This window comes from Scheffersomyces spartinae (genome assembly GCF_019049425.1).
Source record: "Scheffersomyces spartinae strain ARV_011 chromosome Unknown scaffold_8, whole genome shotgun sequence".
Lineage (NCBI taxonomy): Eukaryota > Fungi > Ascomycota > Pichiomycetes > Serinales > Debaryomycetaceae > Lizanozyma > Lizanozyma spartinae.
The window spans coordinates 182,152-207,510 of NW_025065055.1; the positions used below are offsets into that span (position 1 = coordinate 182,152).

At 39.1% G+C, this 25,359-nt stretch overlaps 9 protein-coding genes across 9 annotated transcripts; 3 read left to right on the top strand and 6 right to left on the bottom strand.

The window, feature by feature from the left end:
- Position 1: 1 nt before the first annotated feature.
- Positions 2 to 574, bottom strand: RPL19A (60S ribosomal protein eL19; the record flags this gene model as incomplete). Its single annotated transcript, XM_043195523.1, has 1 exon — positions 2 to 574. The coding sequence occupies one exon, from the start codon at positions 572 to 574 to the stop codon at positions 2 to 4; it is 573 nt and encodes a 190-aa protein (XP_043049696.1).
- Positions 575 to 1,581: 1,007 nt separating this feature from the next.
- On the top strand, positions 1,582 to 1,878 carry KQ657_004858 (uncharacterized protein; the record flags this gene model as incomplete). Its single annotated transcript, XM_043195524.1, has 1 exon — positions 1,582 to 1,878. One exon carries the CDS (start codon positions 1,582 to 1,584, stop codon positions 1,876 to 1,878), a length of 297 nt encoding a protein of 98 aa, XP_043049697.1.
- Positions 1,879 to 2,043: 165 nt separating this feature from the next.
- On the bottom strand, positions 2,044 to 3,723 carry ADE2 (phosphoribosylaminoimidazole carboxylase; the record flags this gene model as incomplete). Its single annotated transcript, XM_043195525.1, has 1 exon — positions 2,044 to 3,723. The coding sequence occupies one exon, from the start codon at positions 3,721 to 3,723 to the stop codon at positions 2,044 to 2,046; it is 1,680 nt and encodes a 559-aa protein (XP_043049698.1).
- A 1,160-nt stretch (positions 3,724 to 4,883) lies between these two features.
- Positions 4,884 to 7,475, bottom strand: TEC1 (transcription factor TEC1; the record flags this gene model as incomplete). Its single annotated transcript, XM_043195526.1, has 1 exon — positions 4,884 to 7,475. One exon carries the CDS (start codon positions 7,473 to 7,475, stop codon positions 4,884 to 4,886), a length of 2,592 nt encoding a protein of 863 aa, XP_043049699.1.
- Positions 7,476 to 11,567: 4,092 nt separating this feature from the next.
- NTO1 (uncharacterized protein) lies at positions 11,568 to 13,961 on the bottom strand (the record flags this gene model as incomplete). The annotated part of the gene is made up of 1 exon (XM_043195527.1): positions 11,568 to 13,961. The coding sequence occupies one exon, from the start codon at positions 13,959 to 13,961 to the stop codon at positions 11,568 to 11,570; it is 2,394 nt and encodes a 797-aa protein (XP_043049700.1).
- Positions 13,962 to 14,321: 360 nt separating this feature from the next.
- CMK1 (protein kinase) lies at positions 14,322 to 15,569 on the bottom strand (the record flags this gene model as incomplete). Its single annotated transcript, XM_043195528.1, has 1 exon — positions 14,322 to 15,569. One exon carries the CDS (start codon positions 15,567 to 15,569, stop codon positions 14,322 to 14,324), a length of 1,248 nt encoding a protein of 415 aa, XP_043049701.1.
- An 846-nt stretch (positions 15,570 to 16,415) lies between these two features.
- Positions 16,416 to 19,562, top strand: MAK21 (RNA-binding ribosome biosynthesis protein; the record flags this gene model as incomplete). The annotated part of the gene is made up of 1 exon (XM_043195529.1): positions 16,416 to 19,562. The coding sequence occupies one exon, from the start codon at positions 16,416 to 16,418 to the stop codon at positions 19,560 to 19,562; it is 3,147 nt and encodes a 1,048-aa protein (XP_043049702.1).
- Positions 19,563 to 20,758: 1,196 nt separating this feature from the next.
- RAS2 (Ras2p) lies at positions 20,759 to 21,610 on the top strand (the record flags this gene model as incomplete). The annotated part of the gene is made up of 1 exon (XM_043195530.1): positions 20,759 to 21,610. One exon carries the CDS (start codon positions 20,759 to 20,761, stop codon positions 21,608 to 21,610), a length of 852 nt encoding a protein of 283 aa, XP_043049703.1.
- A 176-nt stretch (positions 21,611 to 21,786) lies between these two features.
- Positions 21,787 to 25,263, bottom strand: PKC1 (protein kinase C; the record flags this gene model as incomplete). Its single annotated transcript, XM_043195531.1, has 1 exon — positions 21,787 to 25,263. One exon carries the CDS (start codon positions 25,261 to 25,263, stop codon positions 21,787 to 21,789), a length of 3,477 nt encoding a protein of 1,158 aa, XP_043049704.1.
- Positions 25,264 to 25,359: the final 96 nt, after the last annotated feature.

The window sequence follows — 25,359 nt, forward strand, 5'->3', positions numbered from 1 at the left end:
ATTAAGCTTCAGCCAAAAAAGCTTCTCTCTTTTCAGCAATTCTTTGTTGTCTTCTTTCTCTAGCAGCTCTGTTCTTCGATCTTCTAGCTTCAGCTTCATCCTTCAAAGCCTTTTCTCTTTGGGCTTCAGCCTTAGCTTGAATAATGTGTTCAACCAAAGCTCTCTTGTGCTTGAAGGTGTTACCCTTGGCAGACTTGTACAAAGAGTGGTACAAGTGCTTGTCAATCTTACCAGCATCTCTGTACTTGGCCAATAAAGATCTCAAGACTCTCAATCTTCTCATCCATACAACTTGAGATGGCATACGAGCATCCTTGGTACCCTTTCTCTTACCGTAACCAGTGTGTCTACCAGCTCTCTTGGATTCCAACAAAGCTCTAGCTCTAGATCTGGAGTGAACAGTGTCTGGCTTTCTGACAATGGTACCGTTTCTGTACAACTTTCTAATAGCTTGACGGGAGTTGGCATTGGCAATCTCGGTGGTTTCATTAGGGTCCAACCAGACCTTTCTCTTACCGACACCGATAACGCTAGCAGCAAGTCTCTTTTGAGTTCTGAGGTTAGCCCTAGACATACTGTTGTTAGTATAAATGAATTAATTAAAAGTGAAAAAACCAAGAGTGAAAAATTTTAGACCTTGTGATCGCAGTTATATACAGTGCGGAAATGGCATTAGGAAAAATGACCACACTAATCCAAGTGTGCTGACATCCACAGGTTGAACCAAGGAAGGAGAAACCGAGCAATGCAGGCATCTGACGGACAAACTAATGGAATCCAATGGAAGTAGGAAGTGGCAAATACCAGTCGATATTGTCATTCAAATAATACCACAACCTCCTTGCTGGTATGTGTGCATCACTACATCGTTGCCTCGTAGAAATTTTGGTCATCGTATGTCATCAAACGTAATCCTCTCCACCATTCACATAGATGCCATCCACAAACGGATTCTTCCATCACATTCAATTTCATGATGGTACTGTAATCTCCCCCTTATTCTGTGTCCAAGGTCCCTCTCTGTAATCCACGGTAACTGAGGTATCACGGTCGTATGTGTTCTTCGGATCTGGCTAGTTCTGGTTATCATCAACACTTACATTTTGATTGATCGTAGTGCTATCTAAGTCTCTAAACTAAAAGGAAGAAAGAGAAATAAGAAGAGAGGTGGGTTTCATTACTATCGTCAATTGCCATCCCTCCTCAATAGAAAATTTTTTTACTGATCGAAGACTGCATATGGACACAAAAATTTTCATATGGTTACACAAACAATTACCAAAACACATAGCGCTACCATTAAAATAACATTTGTGTCACAAATGATAATTGGTAGCGCTGTGCAACTGAGGAGAGCCCCCAAAAATTAAGACCGTCTACGATTTTCTCCTCACAAGATTTTTAGTTCTTAAATGTGACTTATTGAGATTGTTAGGGCTATAGTGAGAAGTATTGCACGTGATGTTCAATTTTAGGGTTTGAAATTTATCGGGGTGGTAGATTATAATAAGAGCGCGATGAGATGAGGTATCAATAAGATATACACCCTTCTACTAACTACTGTCGCCACATAATAACATCATGGGTAAATCTATTAGATCCAAGTCGAAGTTGAGAACCAAGTCCATCAAACGTGGAAAGGAATTCAAAGAGCATTCAGAAGCAAGAAGTTTAAGAATTGCCCAAGTATTGGAGAAGAAGACTGAACAACAAAAGGAACAAAAGTCTGAAGCAACTACTATACAAGAAAAGGATGATTCCAAGATGGAAGAAGATTCTAGTGATAAGAAGGTCAAAACCTCTGGTTGGAGAGATTCTCGGAGCCAACACTATAAGAAGAAGCAATTAAAGTTAAAGAAGAAGACCACCAAATTTTAATAGGGTTGCACTATATTTCATTTCTTATCATTATCATTATTATTATCATTATTATTATTAGCATATTTTATTTTGGTCTTTATTATATACGATTAAATCGCTTGTACACTAATACTACTTGATCATCATTATTATATTATATACTATTTGCCTGGACTATCAATATTAATAGTTCTCGAATCCCACTGTTTCTAATCTTTCAGCCTTAGCCAAAACTTCGTTCTCCATGTTGTTCATATAAGTGTTCATCTCCTGTAACCATTTGTAGTCATACGCTCCCAAGATTCTGATGGCCAACAATGCTGCATTGGTACTGTTGTTAATGGCAACAGTAGCAACAGGAATACCTCTGGGCATTTGGACAATTGAGTGCAAGGAATCAACACCATCTAAAGTAGACCCTTTAACTGGAACCCCAATGACAGGTAAAGGTGTCATGGCTGCAACCATACCTGGTAAATGAGCAGCTCCTCCAGCACCAGCAATGATACACTTCAAGCCTCTTTTAGGAGCTTCAATTGCATATTTGGACATTCTATGAGGAGTTCTATGAGCACTAACAATAGTAACTTCAAATGGCACGCCAAACTTCTTCAAAATCGAGGCACCAACAGCCATAACAGGCAAATCTGAATCAGAACCCATGATTATCCCCACCAAAGGCTTCTCCTTTGATTCAATACCTTCAGGAATCAAATCGGAGTCTCCAACAATGTAGTCCAATCGACTTTGACAATCTTCCATAGAAGAAGAAACAATATTAATATGTCCCATTTTTCTTTGAGGTCTAGTCGACTTCCCATAGAGGTATACACTAGCATTTGGGGTTTCTAATGCTCTACGACAGGTTTCCAATTCCTTGTTTGGAACGTCATCATCTCCAAGAACATTAAGCATAATAGCATTGGTAATTGTGGTAGTAAGGGAAGTGAAACCCTTAGGCATTGGTAAACCCACAACCGCACGAATGTGGGCTTCAAACTGTGAAGTCACACAAGCATCGATAGTATAATGGCCGGAGTTATGAGGTCTTGGAGCAATTTCATTAACTAATAATTCTCCATCTGGTAAGACAAACATTTCAACTCCAAATATACCACAACCTGGGAAGGACTTCACAGCATTCATGGCAAGCAAAGATGCTTTCTTTTGGACAGTGTCGTTAATACGAGCAGGAGCATAAACCAAATGACAAATATTTCTTTTATGAATGGTTTCAACAGTAGGATAAGCAAACACTTCACCTTCAATGGTTCTTACCACCATGACAGATAATTCTTTGGTGAATGGACACCATTTCTCAGCATATAAAGGTCTATCTTTCAAAAAATTCAAGGCTTCTCTAATATCAGATTCGGTCTTGACAACATAATTCCCTCTACCGTCATAAGCTAAAGTACGAGCCTTCAACATGAATGGGTAACCATACTTGCTTCCAACTTCTTGCAATGCTTGCTCAGTGGATTCCACAGCAACAGATTCGGCCACATCGATTCCGTGCTGAATCAAGTGTTCCTTTTGGGTGTACTTATCTTGGATCAATCTAATGGTTTCTGGTAACGGATAAACCTCCACGTTATGTTCCTTTTGAGCTTTAATCAAAGCATCAACATCGATATGTTCAATCTCCACGGTTAAAACATCACATTTCTCCGCTAAGGCGGCTATGGACTTGTAATCCTTGAAGGACCCATCGACATGGGCTCCAACTGCGTTGATTTGTTTAGCAGGAGCATCAGTGCCTGACTCTAAGATCACCGTCTTGACATTCAATCTATGGGCTGCTTCTACAAGCATACGACCTAATTGGCCACCACCTAAAATACCAACGATCTTTCCGTCCATCTTGAGTTCTGTATAGAGTTGATGGTGTTGAGCAGTAAAGTTTAAGAAGGAGTGGGGTGAGTTGCTTTCGATGAGAACAATTCAGTGGAGGTGATGATGATGATAATTATTTAACCCGAGTCAAATTTCATACAGTCGGTGCTACCATAAAATGGAGTTAATAATTTGACTATGTTGGTAGCGCTGGTACCATCGCATCTCTGCTAAATAGCTTGAATTCATTGCATGGGTTCTAACCTATGACCAATGAAAAGTTTATTATGAATGTATGCATACAACATGATCTTAAACTTTATCAGTAAGGCAACAAAAAGAAAGTGAACCGGAGTTCGTATCTTTCAACCTTGATCACAGGATTGCCTAAATAGTCACAGATAATGATATTGCATTATTAAATCTTGAAATGGGATCTCCAGAAAGTTCTAAACAGCTCAAGTATCCGAATCAGTATATCTGAAACAAACATGAGAGCTTATGTGTTTCAAGATGGTTGAAATAATTGTCCAACCAGGAAGACCCCATATTGTTTTTCTGAGGTACCCCTGAGACCATACTTTGGAGTTTGAAGATATGCGAAACGAAGCCTCATTTAGAAGACTGGAAAGCCTGATTGTTGATTGTTGATTGTTGATTGTTGATCTCGGTAGCAAGTAGATGGGAGTGTCAGTAGTGCGCTTACCTGCGTGTAGTTGAGTATCAAACAAATTGGATGTTGTTCCATATAATATAATGTAATGCGTGGAAGCTAGGGTTCTTTTTTTTTTTCGCAATTAAGTGTTGGAGCTTATTATTGTAAAATAATAGAAATTGCTGTCTAGGCCATGGCCGATCAAAGCAAGAAGTACAAACTTTACCTGCAGAGATTCGTAAGTTATGAGATTCTGGTGACATTCTTGCTTCTCCCACTGTCGTTACAAAATAACGAAGAACCGTGTTGCATAACATCAAACGCATGTAGCCATGCAAAGGCTATGCAAGCGAAGTGCTAGAAAAGCAAGGTAATGTGCGTTCTATGCAATAACCTATACAGTAAAAACGTATACACAAAGAAATAAGATAAGGGGAAGCTAACATTCCACACAGAGAAAAAAATATAGTACAGACGATAAAGAAAGAAAAGGGCAATAGTATTCACCACTCGTTTACGACACGTAAATCAACTACGAGAGGTCACTCACATATGTATCTGGATAGTAGACTGGCTTGTAGCCAGATCCGTCTTCACCTAAATTGTGAGGCGGCTCTTTAAGTGGAGGGGATTGATAGGAACCCTCCTCTTGAATTATAGGTTGAAGGGCATTGGTTTCCGTCAAATGCATTGGAGGATATCCACCAGGAGTTTTCTTATGATGAATTGCAGTGGTCATCAAGTCTACTTTGGCTGATGGATGTGGATACCGATGAAGGTCGTTCAGTCCACCGATTGGCATAGTTGCAACGTTGTCAAAAGACGGAATCATTTGTGGCTGTAAAGTTTGGGCTGGTATGGGAGGAGGAGGAGGAGGAGGTTGTAATGGAATATGTAAATGCTTTTGAACTGATGGTTGCACCATTGGATAACTAGCAGATCTTGTAGAAAGATTTTGGTTTGCAACTTCTTGGAGATTCTGGAACTTTGATTGTACCTGGAATTGATTATTCCCTTGATGTCCTCCTAATGGTTGTTCTTGATATGCAGTTGCTGAATCTGGAGGTCCATAACTTGTAGGGACAGTAGTGTAATTGACACCACCAGGTAAATTAGGATTGCCAGGTACATTAGAATTTACAGGTAAATATTCAGTTGCTGATGGAAGGGACATAACCCCACTATCTCCTTGATGATGTGTAATTGGGGGTTCTGGAGAGAACTGATGTGCCACCGGTAATGGTTGCCCCCCGTGGTTATAGTTTAGAGGCAGTGATTCGGCACTTGGAAGTAGTAACTTAGTAGAGACTGTTGTAGCATCATTTAAGTCAGTAGCACTTGCAAATTCCCAGAGAAGAACGGCCTTAATCCGCAGTTTGGAAATTATGCCTGAATTTGCCTGTTTCTTAGAGGGAGAAAATGCTACTTGCTTGATAGTAAGACTCTTCAAAGCATTTGCAATATCTTCATCAGATTTTCCAACTAACTTGCTTAAATAAAACAGCCAGAATTTATGCAAAAATGGATGATTCTTTCCAAGCATAAAGTTTTCTTCATTGAACTTGAGAACTTCATTTCCATATGAATAAACTGATGAAAATATCGATAAAGCTCCTCCGTCGGAACCACCAGCTCCATAATTGAGTTCTTGAACAGAGATATTCGTCTTTAATCCTTTTTCAAAGAATTCTGGACTAGCAACCTGGGTTGGGTATTTCAAGTTAACCATGGTATGAATAATGGGGATGTTATTATCTTGGAACTGTAATAACCCCGGGAATCTGGTAGATATGTTTGCGTCGCCTTTCAATTTTAAATTCTTGAATTCACTATTGTCCTTCTGAATGCAAAGTGTGATTGGACTTGAATTGTAATCGTCATAGAGAGAAATGAAGAAGTTGGATATAGCATATTGTCTAATGGGGGCAGACTTTTGTCTTTTATCAGTTGTAGCCGTTGTAGATAGTTGTTCATATGATCTCTTTCTAGAATAGCCCAGGCCAACAACTGAGGAATTTTCTGGTGCTTTTAAAGAGTCGCCATTCAACCCCAAAGATTTATTAAGGTTGATCTTGGAAAAGATTGCCTCAAACTTCTTGGAGTTAGCAATTCTTTCTTCTTCAGTATTGAAAACGGGTCCATCTTTGATCAATTTGATTATGTTCTGTTTCTGACCCAAGTTCTTAATCACTTGAATATGAGAAGAAACTTGCTTTCTGGACCTATGCTTACCTGTTTTAGTTAGAATGTAGTCTGAGATCAATTCGTTTCTACCACAAGATCGGCCACTGATTTTGATTTTGTTCAAGCCATTCTTAGGGATGATAGCAAGGATTTCTTCAAATGCTTCGGAAACATCTTCAGACCAAATATCACTCTCCGGAATTTTAGAAGCACTATCTAATAGCAGACCACTGTTGGCAAGATCTTCAGCTGCATTAGAGACATGATATTCAATTGGCATGGAATCAGAAGTACCAGAAGCAATCATAGGGTTTCCATGATGTGGACCGTGGCCATCCATTGCTTCAGAATCATAGAAATATGTTTGTGGTGGTGGTGGGTGTGGTGGTTGAAAGGAACTGACAGGTTCATGAGAGTGGCCCTGAGATTGAAACGGATAGTACTGTGGCGGATTATGATAAGTACCAGGTTCACGTTCCAAGCTAGTGGGACTCAAGTTATCTATTTCCTTCTTAACAGTAATTGGTAGTTTGGTGTCCGTAATCGAAGAATGATAGTTTTGGTTGGGGTGGTCATTTGTGTCTTGCTTGTATTGGTCAATAGCAGACATGCTTTCCGAGTAGGCAAGATCTAGATTTCCAACGTCGTCAGGAGCTGAGCCTAAATCAGATTTAACTGGGCCATTTCCATCTGAGGTCATATTGCTGTAGACAGTGGTAGTAGCATTGCTACCATTTGGTTGCGTATTATACATTGAATCATGACTACCAACTTCGGCAGCTTTTTCAAACCCTGTTGATGATCTGGGCATGTCTTTAACTTCGCCTTTGGCAGATTCGTGAACTTGATAAAGCTGCTTCCCATCATTGCCAATTGCTATATCAACAATCAAAGGAAGGTTTTTAGCTCTTGATGGCGTAGAAGCCGGAGTCTGAGACATCAATAAGGTGGATATGGTTGCAAAGTTAATCCTGAAGAACTTGAGGGGCAGAAGGTTGTATTAATTATTGTTGGTTGTTTGATGCTTTCTATTATAATATTATGTGACAATAGAGGACAAACAATGGATGATTATTATGATGATGATTGATAGGTTTTAGATCAGGTAGCGGAAACACATTTAGTTGGAATTAAAAAGGAATGAATACAACGGTTTTGCTATCAGATACCAAAATGTATAATCTGTGGTAGTGATGAATTAGGAATACACTTTTACCCAGACGGAACTATGTCAAAGAATCTTTATATGTCTTTGACCACCTCTGGTATTAAAAAGGTTGTGTGGTTTGCAATTTGGCTAAGGTGGAGTTGAGTACAATGTTGATCGCTTTGTATGGAGATCACCTTTACCCTTTAACCTAAGCTTCTTCTTGAAAGTGGGAAAAGGTTGTGATTGGGTAAGTTAGTAAATAACTATATCAGATGATGATAATTCTGGGATCGGAATATATCACCTGGTACCCAGTAAATTTAATTGTGTTTGCTGCTTATATACTCAGTACTATCGCTTTTAACGACGATAACCAGAATTAGGGTACACTGCTGCTTATTAATAAGTTAAAAGAGAAGGAAGGAGGGAAAAGAAACATTTTAATATCATTAGCTTTTGCAAGAGGTTTCGATGGGAATATATAGAAGTGTTTGATTTCCTATTAGATCACAAAAGTCAACTACGATTTTTTATAAGAAATCGGTTGGGGAAGCCTTATGGGTCTTGCATTAAAACAGTTGAACTAAATCGCCTGCAGAGTGCATGATGCACAAACAAATGCTTTTGCTTTTGTCTTAATTCTATTTTCCCCTATGGTTTACGCTTTCTTTGTATCTGGTATTTTAACACTTAGCAAAAAAATATATTGTGTTGTTCACCTGGTTATTGAGAAAATCTTTCGGGGCTCATCTACAAGAGTTTTGTTTACATGTTCCTAGTGGTCAGGTACCCATTTGAATCGGCTTAATTTTACGAATTACTACAAGTAATATGTGTAGGTTTAAGTAGAAGTGTATTTCTCATGTATCTGTGTGCATTATGTATGTATGTACGTATATATGTCTGTATGTCTGTATTTATGTGTCCCAACATACTATGTATACATATGTACATATAGCCACGGTACCTAATGACTGGTCGTTCTTTGACACATATAATCCTAACCTACTTTCTGATTCTTGGTAGAAACAAGATGAGGCTGCATCAACGATAAAATTGGTTCTTTAACCTTTTTTGTAACATTTAGTACAAAACAATACTCGGCAGTTTGTACCTCTTTTTGTTTGAGATTAGGTTTTGCCAAAAAACAGATTTATCAACTCATTTTATTACCACCTTAAATGCCACTGTTTATCAAAAGCTACTTTCGTATTATAATAAACATGCTCTCAGTATAAACTGTCACAATAGAGCAAGCGTGAGTAAAGGTTATAGATTTAAACTAAGAAAACCACAGCTTCTTGTACTGCACGGTTGCCTTGCTCATGCATATGTTTGCTGCAGGCCAAAAATATTATGTACAGGTACGAAGTTTTTATGGCATGGGGCCAAAACCAACAGATATTTGTTATCTTTGTTATTGAGCCTATTGAAAATATTTGAAGGCAGAAATCAGGTCCAAAACTAACGTTATGGATAATTGATCAGCCGGATCTGAAATTAGGTTATTTCAATACATACTATGATCCCCCTATTATTATCAGGCCCTGGTGCCTTTCGCATGTGACTGAAAGAAAAGCTTATTAATTCATCCTATATTGTTTTTATCTTTTTTTGTTTATCCACTAATTGTGTACAATTGGATTTATTTTATTGCTGTCCTCGGAATTAATACCAATGTGGGTCAAACTATTATCCCCTCCAAAGAGATCTGTGACCTTCGGAATAGCGTTATAGCTCTGAGTGTTTTGCGACAATAGCAACAGAGGGTTATGCTTCTTTCATACAAAAGTAGAAATATTGTTATTTTTTATTTTGAGCGACAAAAACACAAACAAAGTATTTTCATAACTCTCAGGGGAACCAACTTTTGAGTCCTTTATCTATTTTGATTTACTTGAAATAAGATCTGAGCGATGCTTCGACGCCCATTGCCGTCTTATTAAGCTGTGGTCTTTTTTTAAGTTAAGCCAGGTAAAAGTTGTTAAGCCTCTCGCAGAGTGAACATAGACTTATTTTCCACTTGCACGTGAGCTCGTAATACAAGATTATTATGGAAACCTTGAAGTTTTGGAAAAGTAGATTGTGACCCCAATTTGCCGTTCATTAATAGTTTCATTTGTGGAATGGGTGTAAGGTGCTCGTTATCGACAGTTTGAACTAATCCACCTGCCAGTTAGTGGATGTCACTGATGGAATAAAGGTTTTTGTGCACGATAGATTGTCGTTTCATTGTGGCTGTGGGTTTTGCAGAAAGAAAAAAATATTAAAGTATACACAGTCCTGCGCTGGGCCTAGACCTCAAGCCATCTTCAATAATTGGCAGTATGATTGATAACAGGTGACGCACACTCTCTCTTACTGATATAAAGAATACAATGGCTAGGAGAACTGAAAATACCCTACTGCCAACCTAGTTACTAACGATTCGACGTTCTAACTTGACGGCGCAAGTTTATTGGAGCGAACAAAGCTTGTTATTATTCTATCGCTTTGTATTACCGATATGTTGTCTTGTGTTACGAGGTGTTTGAATGGCTTATAATGGCATTATTATGTTGTAAACAACGAAGATCTTCCATGTGGCGACGAGAAAAAAATAAAAGCAGAGAGCGGACTAGGCTCCAAGTTGTTTATGAATTCCCTTCTCCATTTTGACGGGTCTCCGCTGGTCTGTAAACGTACCTGAGATCGAGACTTTTTGCAAATTTAAGTTATGGTTTAGGTGTACGATCGAGGTTTTCTTAAAATCGATGCAAGGGGTGTCAGTGGACCCAGTAGTACAAAGTCAAATTGTAAGAAGGTAGTATTTTTTCCTTCTTGTTTGTTTTATCTATGTAAAAACAATAACGTTGATAATCCCGATAAAAAATAAGCCACATGAGCTTCTTGTCATTAGTAATAACAGGCTTTGAGGAACAATAATAGCTGCAATAAGCAATATAATGTTTTCATACTAGGTTTTGCTTTTGGTTTAATGTAAAATAGTAAGCATCAAATTGTTGGATTCCTATGTTTCACTTACCTGACACGCTCTCAAACTATTCTGTGTCGCCATTTGCTGTACCTTCACTTATTTGGCAGATCAATATCTGTCACTGTTCTTCTCAATTGCAACTTTGCGATTGGTCTCTACCCTTTGTTTAATAAACAAACCCTAAACTTTTATGCACTTCCGTTTTCTCACCTCTCGGTGCTCCTACCACATGACCTTGTTTTAGTTGCAGTGCATGTTATATACAGAATTTCCTATTCAGGTACAAATGACAAAACGCAGGTACATATAATTATTTTCCACAGTACCTAGTTATGCTCTTCATGTGTAACAGACATGATTCTCTCGTCTACACAATCGAAACCCCCAGTTCAGACGAAAATTCGCCGGAAAGAGATGAGGGCATACAAGTCTCAAAACATCCCCATATGCTCCTAATAGGGACTTGAACCCTTCACACACACTAACTAATACGACTTGTTACAGTCAATGTGATGGATTGATTTCCTACCGTCTTTACCCCACTTGCGTACTGTTCAGTGACAGCATACTTTAGTTTTAGTTTGAGGTTATTCTTTTCTACTAGATCAATTCAGCTTCAGCCTCACTAAAGGGGGGGATCTTGTAAGTTGTTTTTTTTCCTAATCCGACAAAACAAGGCCAACCTCGTTGTGGGTCCTTTGTCTGCCAAACACCTGATCCACATCCACGCCCATCGAAGCAAAGCGTAGTCAAGCTTATCGTTACATCTTCTTAAAGCCAGCTACTATGTAAAGTAGTAATATTAATAATATTTACTATAACAATTCTAAAACACCACCATAATGATCTACAAAATTAGTCCATCCTATTTTATAACAATATCCGATTGTCTTGTCTTATGAATCTTATAACCGTCTTCGTCTTTTCCGAATGAAGTTTATTAACTCCTTCCAGTGCTCCTCACTCAAATCTTCAACATCGCTTAGTGATTCCTCTTCAACCTTCTCAGTTGTCCGTTTCAGTTTTCTTAGTACCACCAGAGACTTCGCAGTCCTTGTGTTTTTCCTCCGGGGATTGGCCGAACCAACTCGTTTTTTGATGCTAGCTTCTGGCTCAACGGTGGCGGGCCGTGCACTTTCATCAGTCTTTAATAATTCATACAATCTCTCCATTTCAGGAACACCAAACTGGCTAATCTTCTCTGCCTCTAGCAACTGCGTCAAACCGTTTTCATTGAATTCACGATACCATTTCTTAGCCGTCTTATGTAACAGAGATATCGGCTTAAGTTTGTTCTGTATGGCTCGAAAGAGTCTGTCCAAATCATCCTTTAATTCCGACACTTGAGTGTATCCAAATGCATAATTTTTCTCCATGATTTTGAAAAGTGAAAGTTGCCGACCACCATCAGATTCCAATTTGGCCGACAACTTATCAATGCTTATTTCGTATTCTATCAATGACTTGGAACCATCCACTTTCTTACAGATGTTATTGAGAACCTCTTCGATTTGGCTCTTCAAGTAGAAGCATGTGAGATTTACGGTGTCGAGCCTTATCGTCGAAGACTCTAACATCTGTTTCTGTCGTTGTGAAGTTAGCAGTACCATGTCGAGTAGCTTGTCCAAATCTCGAGCTAGAACGTCTGAGAATTCGATCTTTCTATTAATCTCGTCACGATTATTGGCACCATACAATACGGAACTCATTGATTCCATGTTGTTGTTTCGTCGGATTAATGGGGCTCCGTTCTTCAGCTCCCGTTTTAAACACCAATATCGACAAACCTCGTTACAGATTTGTCGAACTTCATGTCTTTGGTCCTCTTTGGAAATGTTCGGAAGCACCGTCAACCCTTTCACCGCATTCAGCTTCTTCACAAAGTAATTCATGGTTTCTATCTTTAACATCGTTAGAATTTCGTATAGTTTATCACTAAATACGTTGGGTGGGATAGGAGTATTCTTACTGGTTTTCCACTTGAGATTATTCAATCTATTTGTCAACTGTTGATGTTGAAATTTGGCCATATTTTGTTCTTTAAGGATATTCTTATCCTTGAAGAATAGTCTTGTTTTATGGATACTCTTATGAATCTCAGATTGATTCAAATAACCCGCTGGCGTATGTTTATCACAAAACGACAATAAGCTTGCTTTGTTCCTTATTGCCCCAGTTATTCCGTTGGTTAATTTCATGTATAAATTACTTCTTTTAGCACAAGTTACATGATATGCTTGGAAGCAACTTCTATTGTAACATTGAATGCATGCGCCCTTCTTTTGCTTACAGATGTAACAATTCAAACGCCATCTACTCTTAGGAATTAAATCCAAGCCTTCTATTGGCTCCATGTATATCGGATTGGCAAAATAAAGCTCATTGATCCACAATGCACATACCACATGACTCCACAAACTATTGTCCAATTGTTTGAATGCTCCAGTCTTGCTAGGGCAAAATATACAATCCACTTCACTGTGTCTGCTGATCATACATTTACGACACAACCACTGGCCTTCTGGTATAAATGCTACTCCATAACATTCTTGATGAACTGCTATATTACATCCATCACAGAATACTATAGCATTCAGATTCTCGCAATCACTCTCGTTACATATAGCGCATTTCTGATCGTCTATTTGGTCCAATGATACAATCCCATCATCGTTGCCATATTTCTCATCGTCCAATGCAAGTGTGGTATTACTCGTTCTGTCATCCATAGGAGAGACAGTAGGGTTTAAAGATTGCATTCTCATTTCTAATTCCTGCCACTCCACTTCCAACACTGACATCATGATTTCAAACACTTCAAGTGTTAGCTTAACGTATTTCCCCTTATTACGATGTTGCAAGTAGCAAAAGTCTTGTTCATCCAAGTCATAGCACACCAATGATCGTTTCTGGTCCGCCACCTTGGAAACATCTTTCACGTCTGGAAACTGGAACGGCCTTATATAAGGAATAATCTCACCTCTACCTTGGCCACTGCCGATCCCAGAAGATGTTGGAGTCTTACGAAGACGCGTTCGAGGTTCTTGGAACCCGAAATCCAATAGACTCTTGGGGAACTTGGGTACGTCCATTGGGCCATTCAGGACTTCACGGAAAACGGGTTGCTTCAATTTAGACGTAAAACCTTCGAGGCGATGATTAATAGTATCTGACTCTGAGTCTGAATCGTCATACTCAAATATCACCTCAAGTTCATCAGCTTCATCCAAGTCTGAATAGATCTCGTGATAGTCCTGTTCCTCCCGCGGCTTATTACTATCCAAATAAATTATTCCCATTCCCTATATTAACATTTCAGAATGTGGTTAGCTGCCTATTATATATATATATATTCTTGTGTCCCCAGGTTTCGTGTACAGTTTGTTTGTGTTGTATTTTGGTTATCATACTTTTGTGGTGTTGGTTTGTGTACACGACCTTGGATCTATTTGACTCTGGCTAGAAAAGTGAGTGACTCTGGATAATGCATTTCGGAAAAATCTGGTGACATGCTTATGGTAAGATATACATTGCATGATTCAGAGTTAATCCGGTCATAAGAAAAATGATGTCGCTATGTAATAGGAAGTTATAACATAATAATGATAATAGTGTCCTTATTGTCTATACTCTATAGGTTTTCTTCTTTGAATTATAGGTTATACAAAGAATGTAGGTTTGGATTGCTCCGGTGGAGTCAATGATAATGGTGCTAATTTTCCGAAACTCATAGACTCGTATGAGTTTTCCCGTGAATTAAAAGTAGAATTGATAGGTGTGGTAAATCTAGAAACCAATTCGGGAGGACTACAAAAGCCTCCTCTCAGATTTGCTTCTTCACGAAGTGATGCACGTCTAGACAGTTCCAAATACGTAGCAATATTAGCCAGTGAGCGCATTTGATTTAGTTGTGAAGTGCTAGACTCTCGAGATGTCCCTTTTAGTAAATTAGTCGCTGACGCAAGTCTGCTTAAATTAGCTCCGCTTGATGAATGATGAATGTGATCCCCCTGCTGTAAAGGGACTCTCATAAATGCTGAGTTATGATTCGGTTGTAGTATATTGGTTAAAGCTTCCTTGAGCTTTTCATGATCATTACACTCACTTGAACGAGAGGGTATCATCATGGTACTTGATCCACTGTTTGGAGGGGATAGCAATTGTACCACTGGTTCTGGTGCTTTAGAGGGCTTGCCAAGTTTCCCGGTTACAAAGGGATGTTCCAATAAATCTCTGGCAGTTGGTCTTAACTTAGGGTCAAGTATGAAGCATTGTCTTATAAAGTCTTTGGCGTCAACACTTATGTGATTCCAGTATTCAGGAGGCTCAAACAGATAGTCACACGATGTTATAGCGGTTTTCGTCTCTTCATCTGTCTCGCAGTCAAAGGGCATATATCCACATAACATAAAGTAAACTATAACACCAATTGCCCATATATCTATCGGCAAGCCGTAACCATCTGGTTGACGGTTCAATATCTCTGGACTTATATAACTCAAGGTACCACATACCTCCAAAAGGTTGGGTCCATTGTCCACGATGGTAGCTAGTCCGAAATCAGCCAATAGAATTTGGTTTTTACTAGGGTTTTTGGATTGGAATAGTATGTTCTCAGCCTTCAAGTCCCTATGAACAATCGAGCGATCATGGAGATACGCAATGACCTTGAGTATACCCGCAGTAATTTGCCTAGCACTGGACTCTTCAAGACTACCGTTGTCTATGATTCGGTGGAATAACTCTCCACCCTTTGCCAAATCAGTAACGTAGTAGATGTAGTCCTCTGTTTCAAAGTAATCTATTAATGTTAGAATATTGGGATGTCTCATGGATATTTGTTGAAGCACTTTGAACTCATTCTGTAGCATATCCTCGTATCCATAGCATAGCCTTTTGGCATACATTTTCGCTGCATAGTGCTTGCCGGTGATCTTATTTTTGCATTCGACAACACTTGAATACGACCCAGACCCTAATGAGTGTTTGCATACGATATATTTACATGGGTCATGGAATTGGACTAGACTATTTTTCCGAATGTCCGTCGCATCTGTACGGGGCCATGTTATTGACGACATGTTTAAACTGTTTGCTAATTATGCTAAAGAAAAAAGAGTTCACTGTCGCAGAATTATCCGAACATTTGTGTGCTTATATATATGCACATAGATTTTGTGGGTCGTTATCTTCCCCAATGATGGACTTCCAACTCGCATAACATTTTTTCCGTAATTCTTTCCTGTTTGTAACAATTAATCCGGCCGGGATAATCGCATACCACATATTTGGGGGTAAAGTATTGTCCCCGTCATGTATACACACTATTTTTTTTTTTGTTGAGCGGGGTATGGGGTATATGCCTACCAATAGAGCCAAACAAAAAAGGAATTACCTGTTGCTAAAGAGCTCATCAAAAAGTACTTAGTGATCGTTATTCTGTTGAGCCAGTCTAAGCAATCTTTAAGGGTTTACTCCTTATTATTATTTACCCTTTGCACATAATCTTGAGTTATTATAGTGGGATTCCCATGTCGCAATCAATGAACGTGACATTGTATGACACTTCCCAATTTGATCAAAACACATAAATTGTCTTGTATTTCCATTTTGGGGAATTGATGTCACATTTCCTGTGTGCAACTGAGATGCTCATCACTTTTCAATGTATCCCAAATACAGTCTAAAATTTTTCAGTGTTTAGGCAAGCTTCACTCACGTTACAAAGGTGGTACTCGAAATAACGTAGCAAGATGGACGGAACCGGGTTGAACTTGTCTTCGTTAAGAGACAAGATCTCAACAAAGATGGGCAAGCCGTCGGAAAAGAAGTCTTCTAAGACTAAAACGATGAAGACAGAGGCCAAAGACAAGAAACCAAAGCACGAGAAGAAAGAAAAGAAGTCGACTAAGAAAACACACGATGAAGATGATGAGGAAGACGCTTTAAAGAGAGAAGCATTAGCTCTTGGAGCCACGGAAGCCGACATTGCGTTGGTCGATGGTGTTGAAGAAGGAGAAGAAAGTGAACAAGAGTTTGGAGCAGAAACAGGCACAGATACCAAGCTTTCTTCTGAGGTAGCAGACTTTATGAAGGGATTAGGATTAGGAGATGGGTCAATTCCTGAGATTGAAGAAGATATTCCTGAATTAGTTGAAGAAATTGAAGAAGATGAGGATGAAGAGGATGTGAAAGAGAAGGAGAAAGAAGAACAAGAAGACGAAGAAGAAGACGAAGAAGAACAAGACGAAGAAGAAGAAGAAGACGACGACGAAGAACAAGAGGAACAAGAACAAGAGGAGGAGGAAGAGGAAGAAGATGTTCATGATGAATCCTCATCCGAAGTTGAAGACACATTGAACCAAGATAAAATAGATAACGTTGCTTCAGTTGTCAGTGACAAATTAAAGATCCCCGCAATCACCCAATGGTACGAAATAGAAACAGAAGCAGTGCATGAACCGGAACATTTGGACAGATTTGCCAAAGAAAGATTACTAGAAAGAGGAAAGCAATTAATTGAAGAAGAGAACCAAACATACTTGACTGAATTTGCTTCTAATTCCCAACAAAGCAAAGTTTTAACTGATTTCTTAAAGAATGGTACTATGAATGATAAAATCTCTGCATTGACCTTATTAATTCGGGAAGCACCTTTGCATAACTTGAAGGCATTTGATACCCTTGTTGGCTATTGTGAAAAGAAGTCAAGAGCTGCTGCTTTACAGGCCATTAAAGCATTTTGTGATTTGCTTGAACACGATCTTTTACCCGATAGAAAGCTTGTGGCTTTTGATAAGCAACTCTTAAGAAAGGATCTTTCCAGCAGAAGATTGGCCATATACTATTTTGAAGATCATTTGAAAAAGGCATACTTCAAGCTAATCACCATCTTTGAACAACTAGGACATGATCCTCTTGAATATGTTAGATCTAACGTTATCAGACATGTGTTTTCCCTTTTGAGCTCGAAACCTGAACAAGAAGTCAACTTGCTTCGTTTAGGAGTCAACAAGTTGGGTGATAACGATAATAAAGTGTCCTCTAAGGCTTCCCATTTAGTATTAAAGTTGGAACAAACTCATCCTGCCATGAAGAAGATCGTTACAGACGCCATTATAGATGTCGTATTTCAAGCTAATGTTGATTATCAAACTCAATACTATGCTGTGGTGACTTTGAATCAAACCATTTTGACCAGAAATGAACCTGATTTGGCCAACTCATTGGTGAAGACTTATTTTGCATTATTTGAAAAGCTTTTGGTTGATATTGACTCTAACAGTGAAAGTAGTACCAATAAAGAGTCACGTGATGTTAATACCCTCGGAAAGTCGGAATTGGGCAGGAAGAATAACCGGAAAAACTTCAAAAAGGGTAAGAAAGGTGGTAAATCCGTCAAACAACAACAAAAATCAGAACAAGAACTTGTGGAAGAAAAGCATGCCAAATTGTTCTCGGCATTGTTGACCGGTTTGAATCGTTCGTTCCCATTTGCTGAGTTACCTAGTGAAGTCTATCAAAAGCATTTGGACACTCTTTTCAAGATAACTCATTCAACCAACTTCAATACCTCTGTGCAGGCCCTTGTATTGGTTAACCATATTATTACCCAACAAGGCCTTAACTCCGATAGATACTATAAAACCCTTTATGAATCGTTGTTGGATCCAAGATTATCTCTGTCTTCCAAACAAGGGATATACTTGAACTTACTTTTCAAGTCGTTGAAGAACGACCCAGATGTCGATAGAGTGCTTGCATTTGTCAAGAGAATAGTCCAGATTTGTACACATTGGTTGAACATTGGTGCGATTGCCGGGATGATTTTCTTGCTAATGGAGTTATCCAAGGTATGTCCTCAGGTTTCTGATTTGATGATTGATGTTAACTCAAGACCTGAACCGGAAGTAGTTGAAGATGAACCTAAGGCCGAAGTTCCACTTAAATCCGAAGTTTCTGCACCTAAATCCGAAGCTCAAGGTGAATATGATCCAAGAAAAAGAGACCCTAAATATGCTAATGCTCAAACATCTTCTTTATGGGAATTGTCTCAATTTACTAACCATTATCATCCTACAGTTGCTACTTATGCCACTTCATTTATGAGCAATGAGCCCCAACCCAAACCGGACTTAGGTCTCTTCAGTTTGGCTCATTTCTTAGACAGGTTCGTGTACAAGAACGCAAAGCAAAAGCCGGTCACTAAGGGTTCTTCCATTATGCAACCTCTTGGTGGGGCACATACCGGGTCTTTATTGGTTAGAGCTACTAACGTCATGGATACTAATGTTCCAGCCAATACTGTTGATTGGTTGAATAAGAAGGTCGAAGACTTGAAGCCAGATGAGAAGTTCTTCCATCAATATTTCACCTCCAAGCTGTCTAAGAGCAAGGTTAAAGCAGATGGTGAAGAGGATGAAAGGGATGAAGATGCACCTGACATGGGAGACGATGAAATCTGGGAAGCGTTGGTTAAGTCCAAGCCAGAAGTCGATGGTGACGATGTTGATGAAGGGTTCTCTGATTTCGATGATGACGATTTCAGCGATATGAGTGATGGAGAGAGTGATGAAGAAGTTCAGAAAGAATCAGAAGGTGAAGAAGCCTCTGAAGCTGAGGATCAAGTTCAAGCTCAATCTGAAGATGACGAACAAGTGTTTGGCATTGACGAAGACGATGAATTGAGTGATTCGGAAATCAAATTTCTTCCCCTTGACGGTCCAGAATCAGACTCTGAACAAGAAGAAGAAGAAGAAAATGCAACTACTTCCAGAAAGAGATCGAAATCAGGAGCCGGCGAAAAGGACAATAAAAGGAAGAAACTCAGCGATATGCCGGTGTTTGCCTCTGCAGATGATTATGCTCAATATCTTGATTCTGAAGATGATGAATATTGAACGATATTCATCTCCCTTTCTACATAGTTGCATTTATCATTATAGTATTAGAATTTAATAGCAGGTTCCTTATTTCTCCGGAGAATCGTATTGCCCCCATTTGACTGCATATTACGCTAGGAAATAATCCGATACATATATGCCTTTTGAGAGGCGTTTTTGTATTTCTTTTTCTCGCAAACGTTGAATAATTTTTCAGCCGTCCCACTCGCCTCCCTAAAAGTCTTGCCGTTGCAACTCGTGGGGGACATACTTTTTTCCATGCAACTCATCATGTTTAAGAAGCAGTGCTTCTCAAATATATTATATACATCGAAGACATTCCCCATAGTTTCCATTCCGCGTTTCATGAGGCACGCCTCCATCACGAAGAAAAATATAAAAGCCTCACACCAATGAGAAAACCTTTTGTCATCATCTGTAGTCAAGACATAACGAACTAAAGTAAAATTCAACTTTTGGCTTAGAAATTGACGTTGCACCAAAGTATTTAGGTATATTCGCTTGCTTCTTTAAAGTATGCCATCCTGGTCCCCTAGTAACGGTGTATACTTTTTTTCTCAATCGAAGTTTTCACAATTGTTCAGTTGCCGTGGGTAACAATGCATACGAGAAGATTTGAACAGCCACAAAAAGGGTTTCGGCAATAAGAGCACTTTCCATTTTACTTGGGAATGAACTAAAGCCAAACAGAAATACTTTGTTTACAAATCGTTAATGTTGAATCACAACTGCCTTTCCACTTCCCCCACATGTGGCCACTCTGTTTGTACGAAATTTCTTGAATAAGGACAATCCATAGTTGACAAAGTTCTAGATGACATGGGGACTTACCTCGGAACTTAATTTCGTTTCCGATGTGTTATGAAACCGTGCAGTTCACCACATAAATAGCCACAAGTGGTTCGATTATGCCATGGAAGCTTGGAATTGAACGGCGAGTCTACGAGATGTGTAGCAACCTATTGTTCAATGTGCAGAAACAGCCCAGTCCAGGTACGCACACAAGCCCTGACTTGCGTGTAAAACGGTTTTCGATTGTTTTCGTACATGTATGCACTAATTCCTGTCCGTTGAATGTAAAATTTAACATGATTATATATAACCATTAATGTTTGTTCCTGATGAGAAGTGAATTTTAACATTTGTAAACAATGTTTCAACATTAGAATCATATTAGTACATTTATATATATTATGAAAGACTTGCAATCCATCTCGCAAGTATACGACATCTCTGTGTTTGGCAAGGCCAACTCAGGCAAATCCAGTCTCATTCAAAGATATATCCACGGCAAATTCATTGGAAATGTGGACCCAACAGTTCAAGATCTATACACCAAATATAGAGGCCCAGACCTTCATCCAATAACCATCTTGGACACAGTCAACATTGTGGAGGAGTACTCTACTTCAGGCAAGTCCCAAGTGAGACACTGTCGAGGGTTCATGTATGTCTACTCTGTGACAAGTAGAGAGACCTTTGAGTATGTTGAAGAACTTCACAATAAGCTCCAGTATCTCTTGGGTGCTGAATCCACAACTCCCCCTATAGTGTTGGTAGGGAGCATGTGTGACTTGGAAATGGAAAGACAAGTCAGCACCTTAGAAGGTAAAGAGATGGCAGAGAGAATTGGCGCCATGTATTTCCATGAAGCAAGTTCATTATGGGGAACATCTGTAACCGAAGCATTTGAACCCTTAGTATCACACTCTGCATCTCAAGTAAAAGATGACCACCCCACTAAGATAATCTCAGACTCCCATCCCCGAGAGATCTTATCGCTTCAACAGATGCTCTTGTCACCAGTTGTGTCGTTGAACGATCTGTCTGCCACCAAAGTTGACACCTATTTGGACAAGACCACGGTCAAGCTTCCAGTAAGAACCGAGACCGATGCTTCAATCGAAACAACAGTCAGTGAAGATCAAAAGACAGAATCTAAGGAAAGCCTGTCGGTAAGAAACAAGCAATCGCGACCTATCAATAACAACAGTGGTTCCAAGAAAAAGAATGCTGATGGTAGTCGCTGTTGTGTCATTATGTGATTTAATAGAAGGGTATGCTGCTGTTTGTAGCTTTTTGGTACGGGAAAATTCATAGGATAGTTTTTGGTAATCATTGTTTGAAATTTTAACACTATTATTATTAATTTTTTATTATTATTTATTATTATTATTCATTATTTTTAAGAGACAACTCAACATTTTGTCGAAACATGTTCTTAGTATACTGGCGCCCCATCTGCAATATGAGAAAACCCACGGAACTGTTCTTGTAATTCAGACGCAAGAACAGTTTCAACTGGGGTCAATCTAGGGGTCTCAGAAGTAAACTCCTTATCGAAATTAGAATAATCATGTTCTGATGAAACTTCAGGTAAATATGGTGGTTGAATCCGTAAGTTCAAAACGTCATCAAAGTTCACGTCGCTGAAATATGAATGTTCCATAATTTCAAGTGCATCTCGTTCACTGCTACCCAACCGTTGAGATGGATCTTTAGTCAATAAAGACTGTAAAATCAAAACAGTTTGTTTGGGCATACTAATGGGGAACTTAACCGCATCGTGTTCAATCGCATTAAAGATTTCATCATCATCGTCTCCCTTAAATGGTGATTGGCATAACAACATTTGGAATAATAAAACTCCATAAGCCCACCAATCAACACTTCTACCATATGGTTTCCCAGCAATAATTTCAGGAGCCATAAACTCAGGTGTACCACAAAATGTTCCTGTGGTTCCTTGATACCACATGCTTTCCTTACATAACCCATAATCTGCAATCTTAATATGACCTTGAGTTGTCAATAAAATATTGTCCAATTTTAAATCACGATACACAATTCCATTATCATGAAAGTACTTAAGTCCCAATAACACTTCACATGCATAGAATTTGGCCCGTTTAGGAGAGAATTTAGACTTTTGAATGTGCCACATCAAATCACCACCAGAAATATACTCCATCACAAAGTAAATACGATTCTCAGTTTGAAAACAGCAATGCAAATTGAGTAAGAAAGGATGACCCTGTTTGTTTGCAGTTAAAAACACTCTCTTTTCAGATTTGACACTTTCAATTTCATCATTCTCAACAATAAAGTCCTTCTTTAAAACCTTAATGGCACAAAGCTTTTGAGACTTTCTAAACTCTGCCAACATAACCTTACCAAAGTTACCCTTACCCAAGACAGCCAAAAACTGGAAATCATCCAACCCAATTCTAGGCTTACGTTGCTTTCTACCTCCTGATGAAACGGAAGTATGCGCTTGATGGTGACCCTTTTGATGTTCAATTGAACCAGGATGAACCTCACCAATTGCTTGCGAGGGTTGGGAACGTAATTGTTGCTGTTGTTGTTGTTGTTGATATTGATGTTGTTGATGTTGTTGATGGTATTGAAGTTCTTGTTCTTGTTGTATCTGATCCTGTTGATCATACTGCTGTTGTTGTTGTTTGAGTAGCTGTAGTTGTTGCTGTTGCTTGATCTGTTGCTGTTGTTGCTGTAGCTGTTGCTGTTGATCCAAGTGATACTGTTGCATTTGGTAATGTTTCAGCAGATCATCAGCGTAACGAGGGTTGTATTGAGCTTGATCTTGACGCTGATAAGTTCTTGCCAGCTCTGCTCCTTTTTCATAATCAAAGCCTTGGAATTGATCATATCTTGAACGACGATTAGAAGAAGTAGTGTCATCGGAAGGTAATTCATTACTAGCAGGAATTGGAGGTAAACTATTTTTATAATAGTCATCCTGTGGGTAAGGTGGCTGTGGATTGGCATTAACAGGCATAGAATGAGAGGCTCTGTCTCTAGGTGGAGAGTATGGAGTCTTCACAGGGAGTTGAGGCAAATTGGACTTCGTAGTTGGCAATGCAGTTTGGAACTTCTCTTGCTCTGGATATTGACCACTCAATCTCTTCTCGTTATAAGAATCATTCAAAGTTGCATCTGAAGTTGTGATTGTTGAAACCTTACTTGGAGAAACGGGTGGTTTCTTTGTTGATGCACGAGCAGATTGGATAGTCATAAGGATCGTATTAGCCATTTCCATAGACATACCACAGAAATCAGGAACCAAATGGGTACATTGAGCATGACACATTACACCACATTCAGTACACTTTCTAACATTTTTCTTCCCCCATGGCAAGATATATCCACAATGACAACACCACTTTGTACCATGATTGGCGATTGGTTCAAATCTATGAGGAATACGATGTTTAAGGTTGACCTCATCACCGTGGTTAGTCATTGGTTTAGACATACACTTGGTGACAACTTTCAGATAACATTTCTTATGACAAAGAAGACGACACTCTTGACATTGGAAGCCAGTGTACCGAACAAACTCACCACAAAGTGCACAACACATAATGTTATAAAATTGCTTTTGAATGAAATGATGACCATGTTGTTCAAAAACTTCTTGTTTCTTGAGTCTAATGGCACCTTGACGGGCAGGGCCCCTTCCAAAGTTAGGTTTACTTTGAATATTGGTTTTTTCAAACGAAATATTAACAAGAATTTGACCCACTGGTTCTAAACTCAACCAATTAGTCAATTGAACTTTACCTCCAGTAGTAGTTATAGAAGTTGTAGGGGGAGAAGAGTATAAGTTTGAAGATTTTCCTCCTCCTATGGAGTTATCCAAAGAAGAATTTAATGTAGTAGCAGTACGTTTATCAAGGGCTCCTCCTCCTTGTTGTTGTAAGTTAGACACTGAAGAGACCCATTCATCTGGAGTTTGTTCCATAGATAATTTCCGTTTACGGATTTCTTCCATGACATCAGAAATCAAAACCCATTGAATAGCAATTGGATACAGTTGATTACCCAACTTATCAAAAACAGCCAATTCCACTTCGTTCCCCTTATCGATTTCAATGATAAAATCATCAGACCATTTATCATTTTTGGAATATTTGGTTCTTGCTCTTTCAATGTCATCAACCTTAATTTTAACATAAGTTTCGAGTTTCTTAGAAGATGCCGTGGTATGATCAACGTCTCTGATACAATTGATGCTGATATAAAGTTTACCGGTGGTTGGTTTTCTTGAATAGCTTCCCGTATCAACGATCTCCATATCTCTATTGGCTTCATCGAAATCAATGTGCATGTTTTGGTACTTCTTCATGGCCATAGTCAACAATTGGATCCGATGGTCACTTTCCTGTTTGCTACCTTCTGCCGCATTGGAACTCGACTTATCACCATCCATCAAATACAATTGGGAGATTTTCTGGTTGGCTTCACGATACTGGTTCTCCACTTGCAATTTGAACTGCAACTGTTGAAGCATGTACTGGATCTTGTGGCCCAAGGAAGGACATTCATATTTGATAATATCGAGACGAGTATAGCTTGGATCTCGTGACTCTTGGTACTGATATTGTTGTTGAGGCTGTGGCACTACCAGCCTCAGCAGCAATTGCAGTTGCTGTGGACCACCACCAGTCGACTCAGAGTTCTTGATAGACAACTTGGCCAACGTATGCTGCAAGTAATCAATGTTGGCCTGAGTCTCTCTGATCTGAGTGTTACACTTTTGAATCATCTCAGCCGTGGTATACTTCTTCTTGACTGTTTGGAACCCTTGGATCATGTTCTGTTGAACCTGTATCTTCCTCTCGATCTCATTGATCACCTGAGCCGTACTCTTTGGCGGCTGGGATCCGGAACCAGACATATTGACGACAAGTAGATGTTACTATGCTTATCGAATACGTGTACACCAGAAATGCTTGGGTGTATTTTGACATGGGGAGCGAAGGAGGTGAGTGGG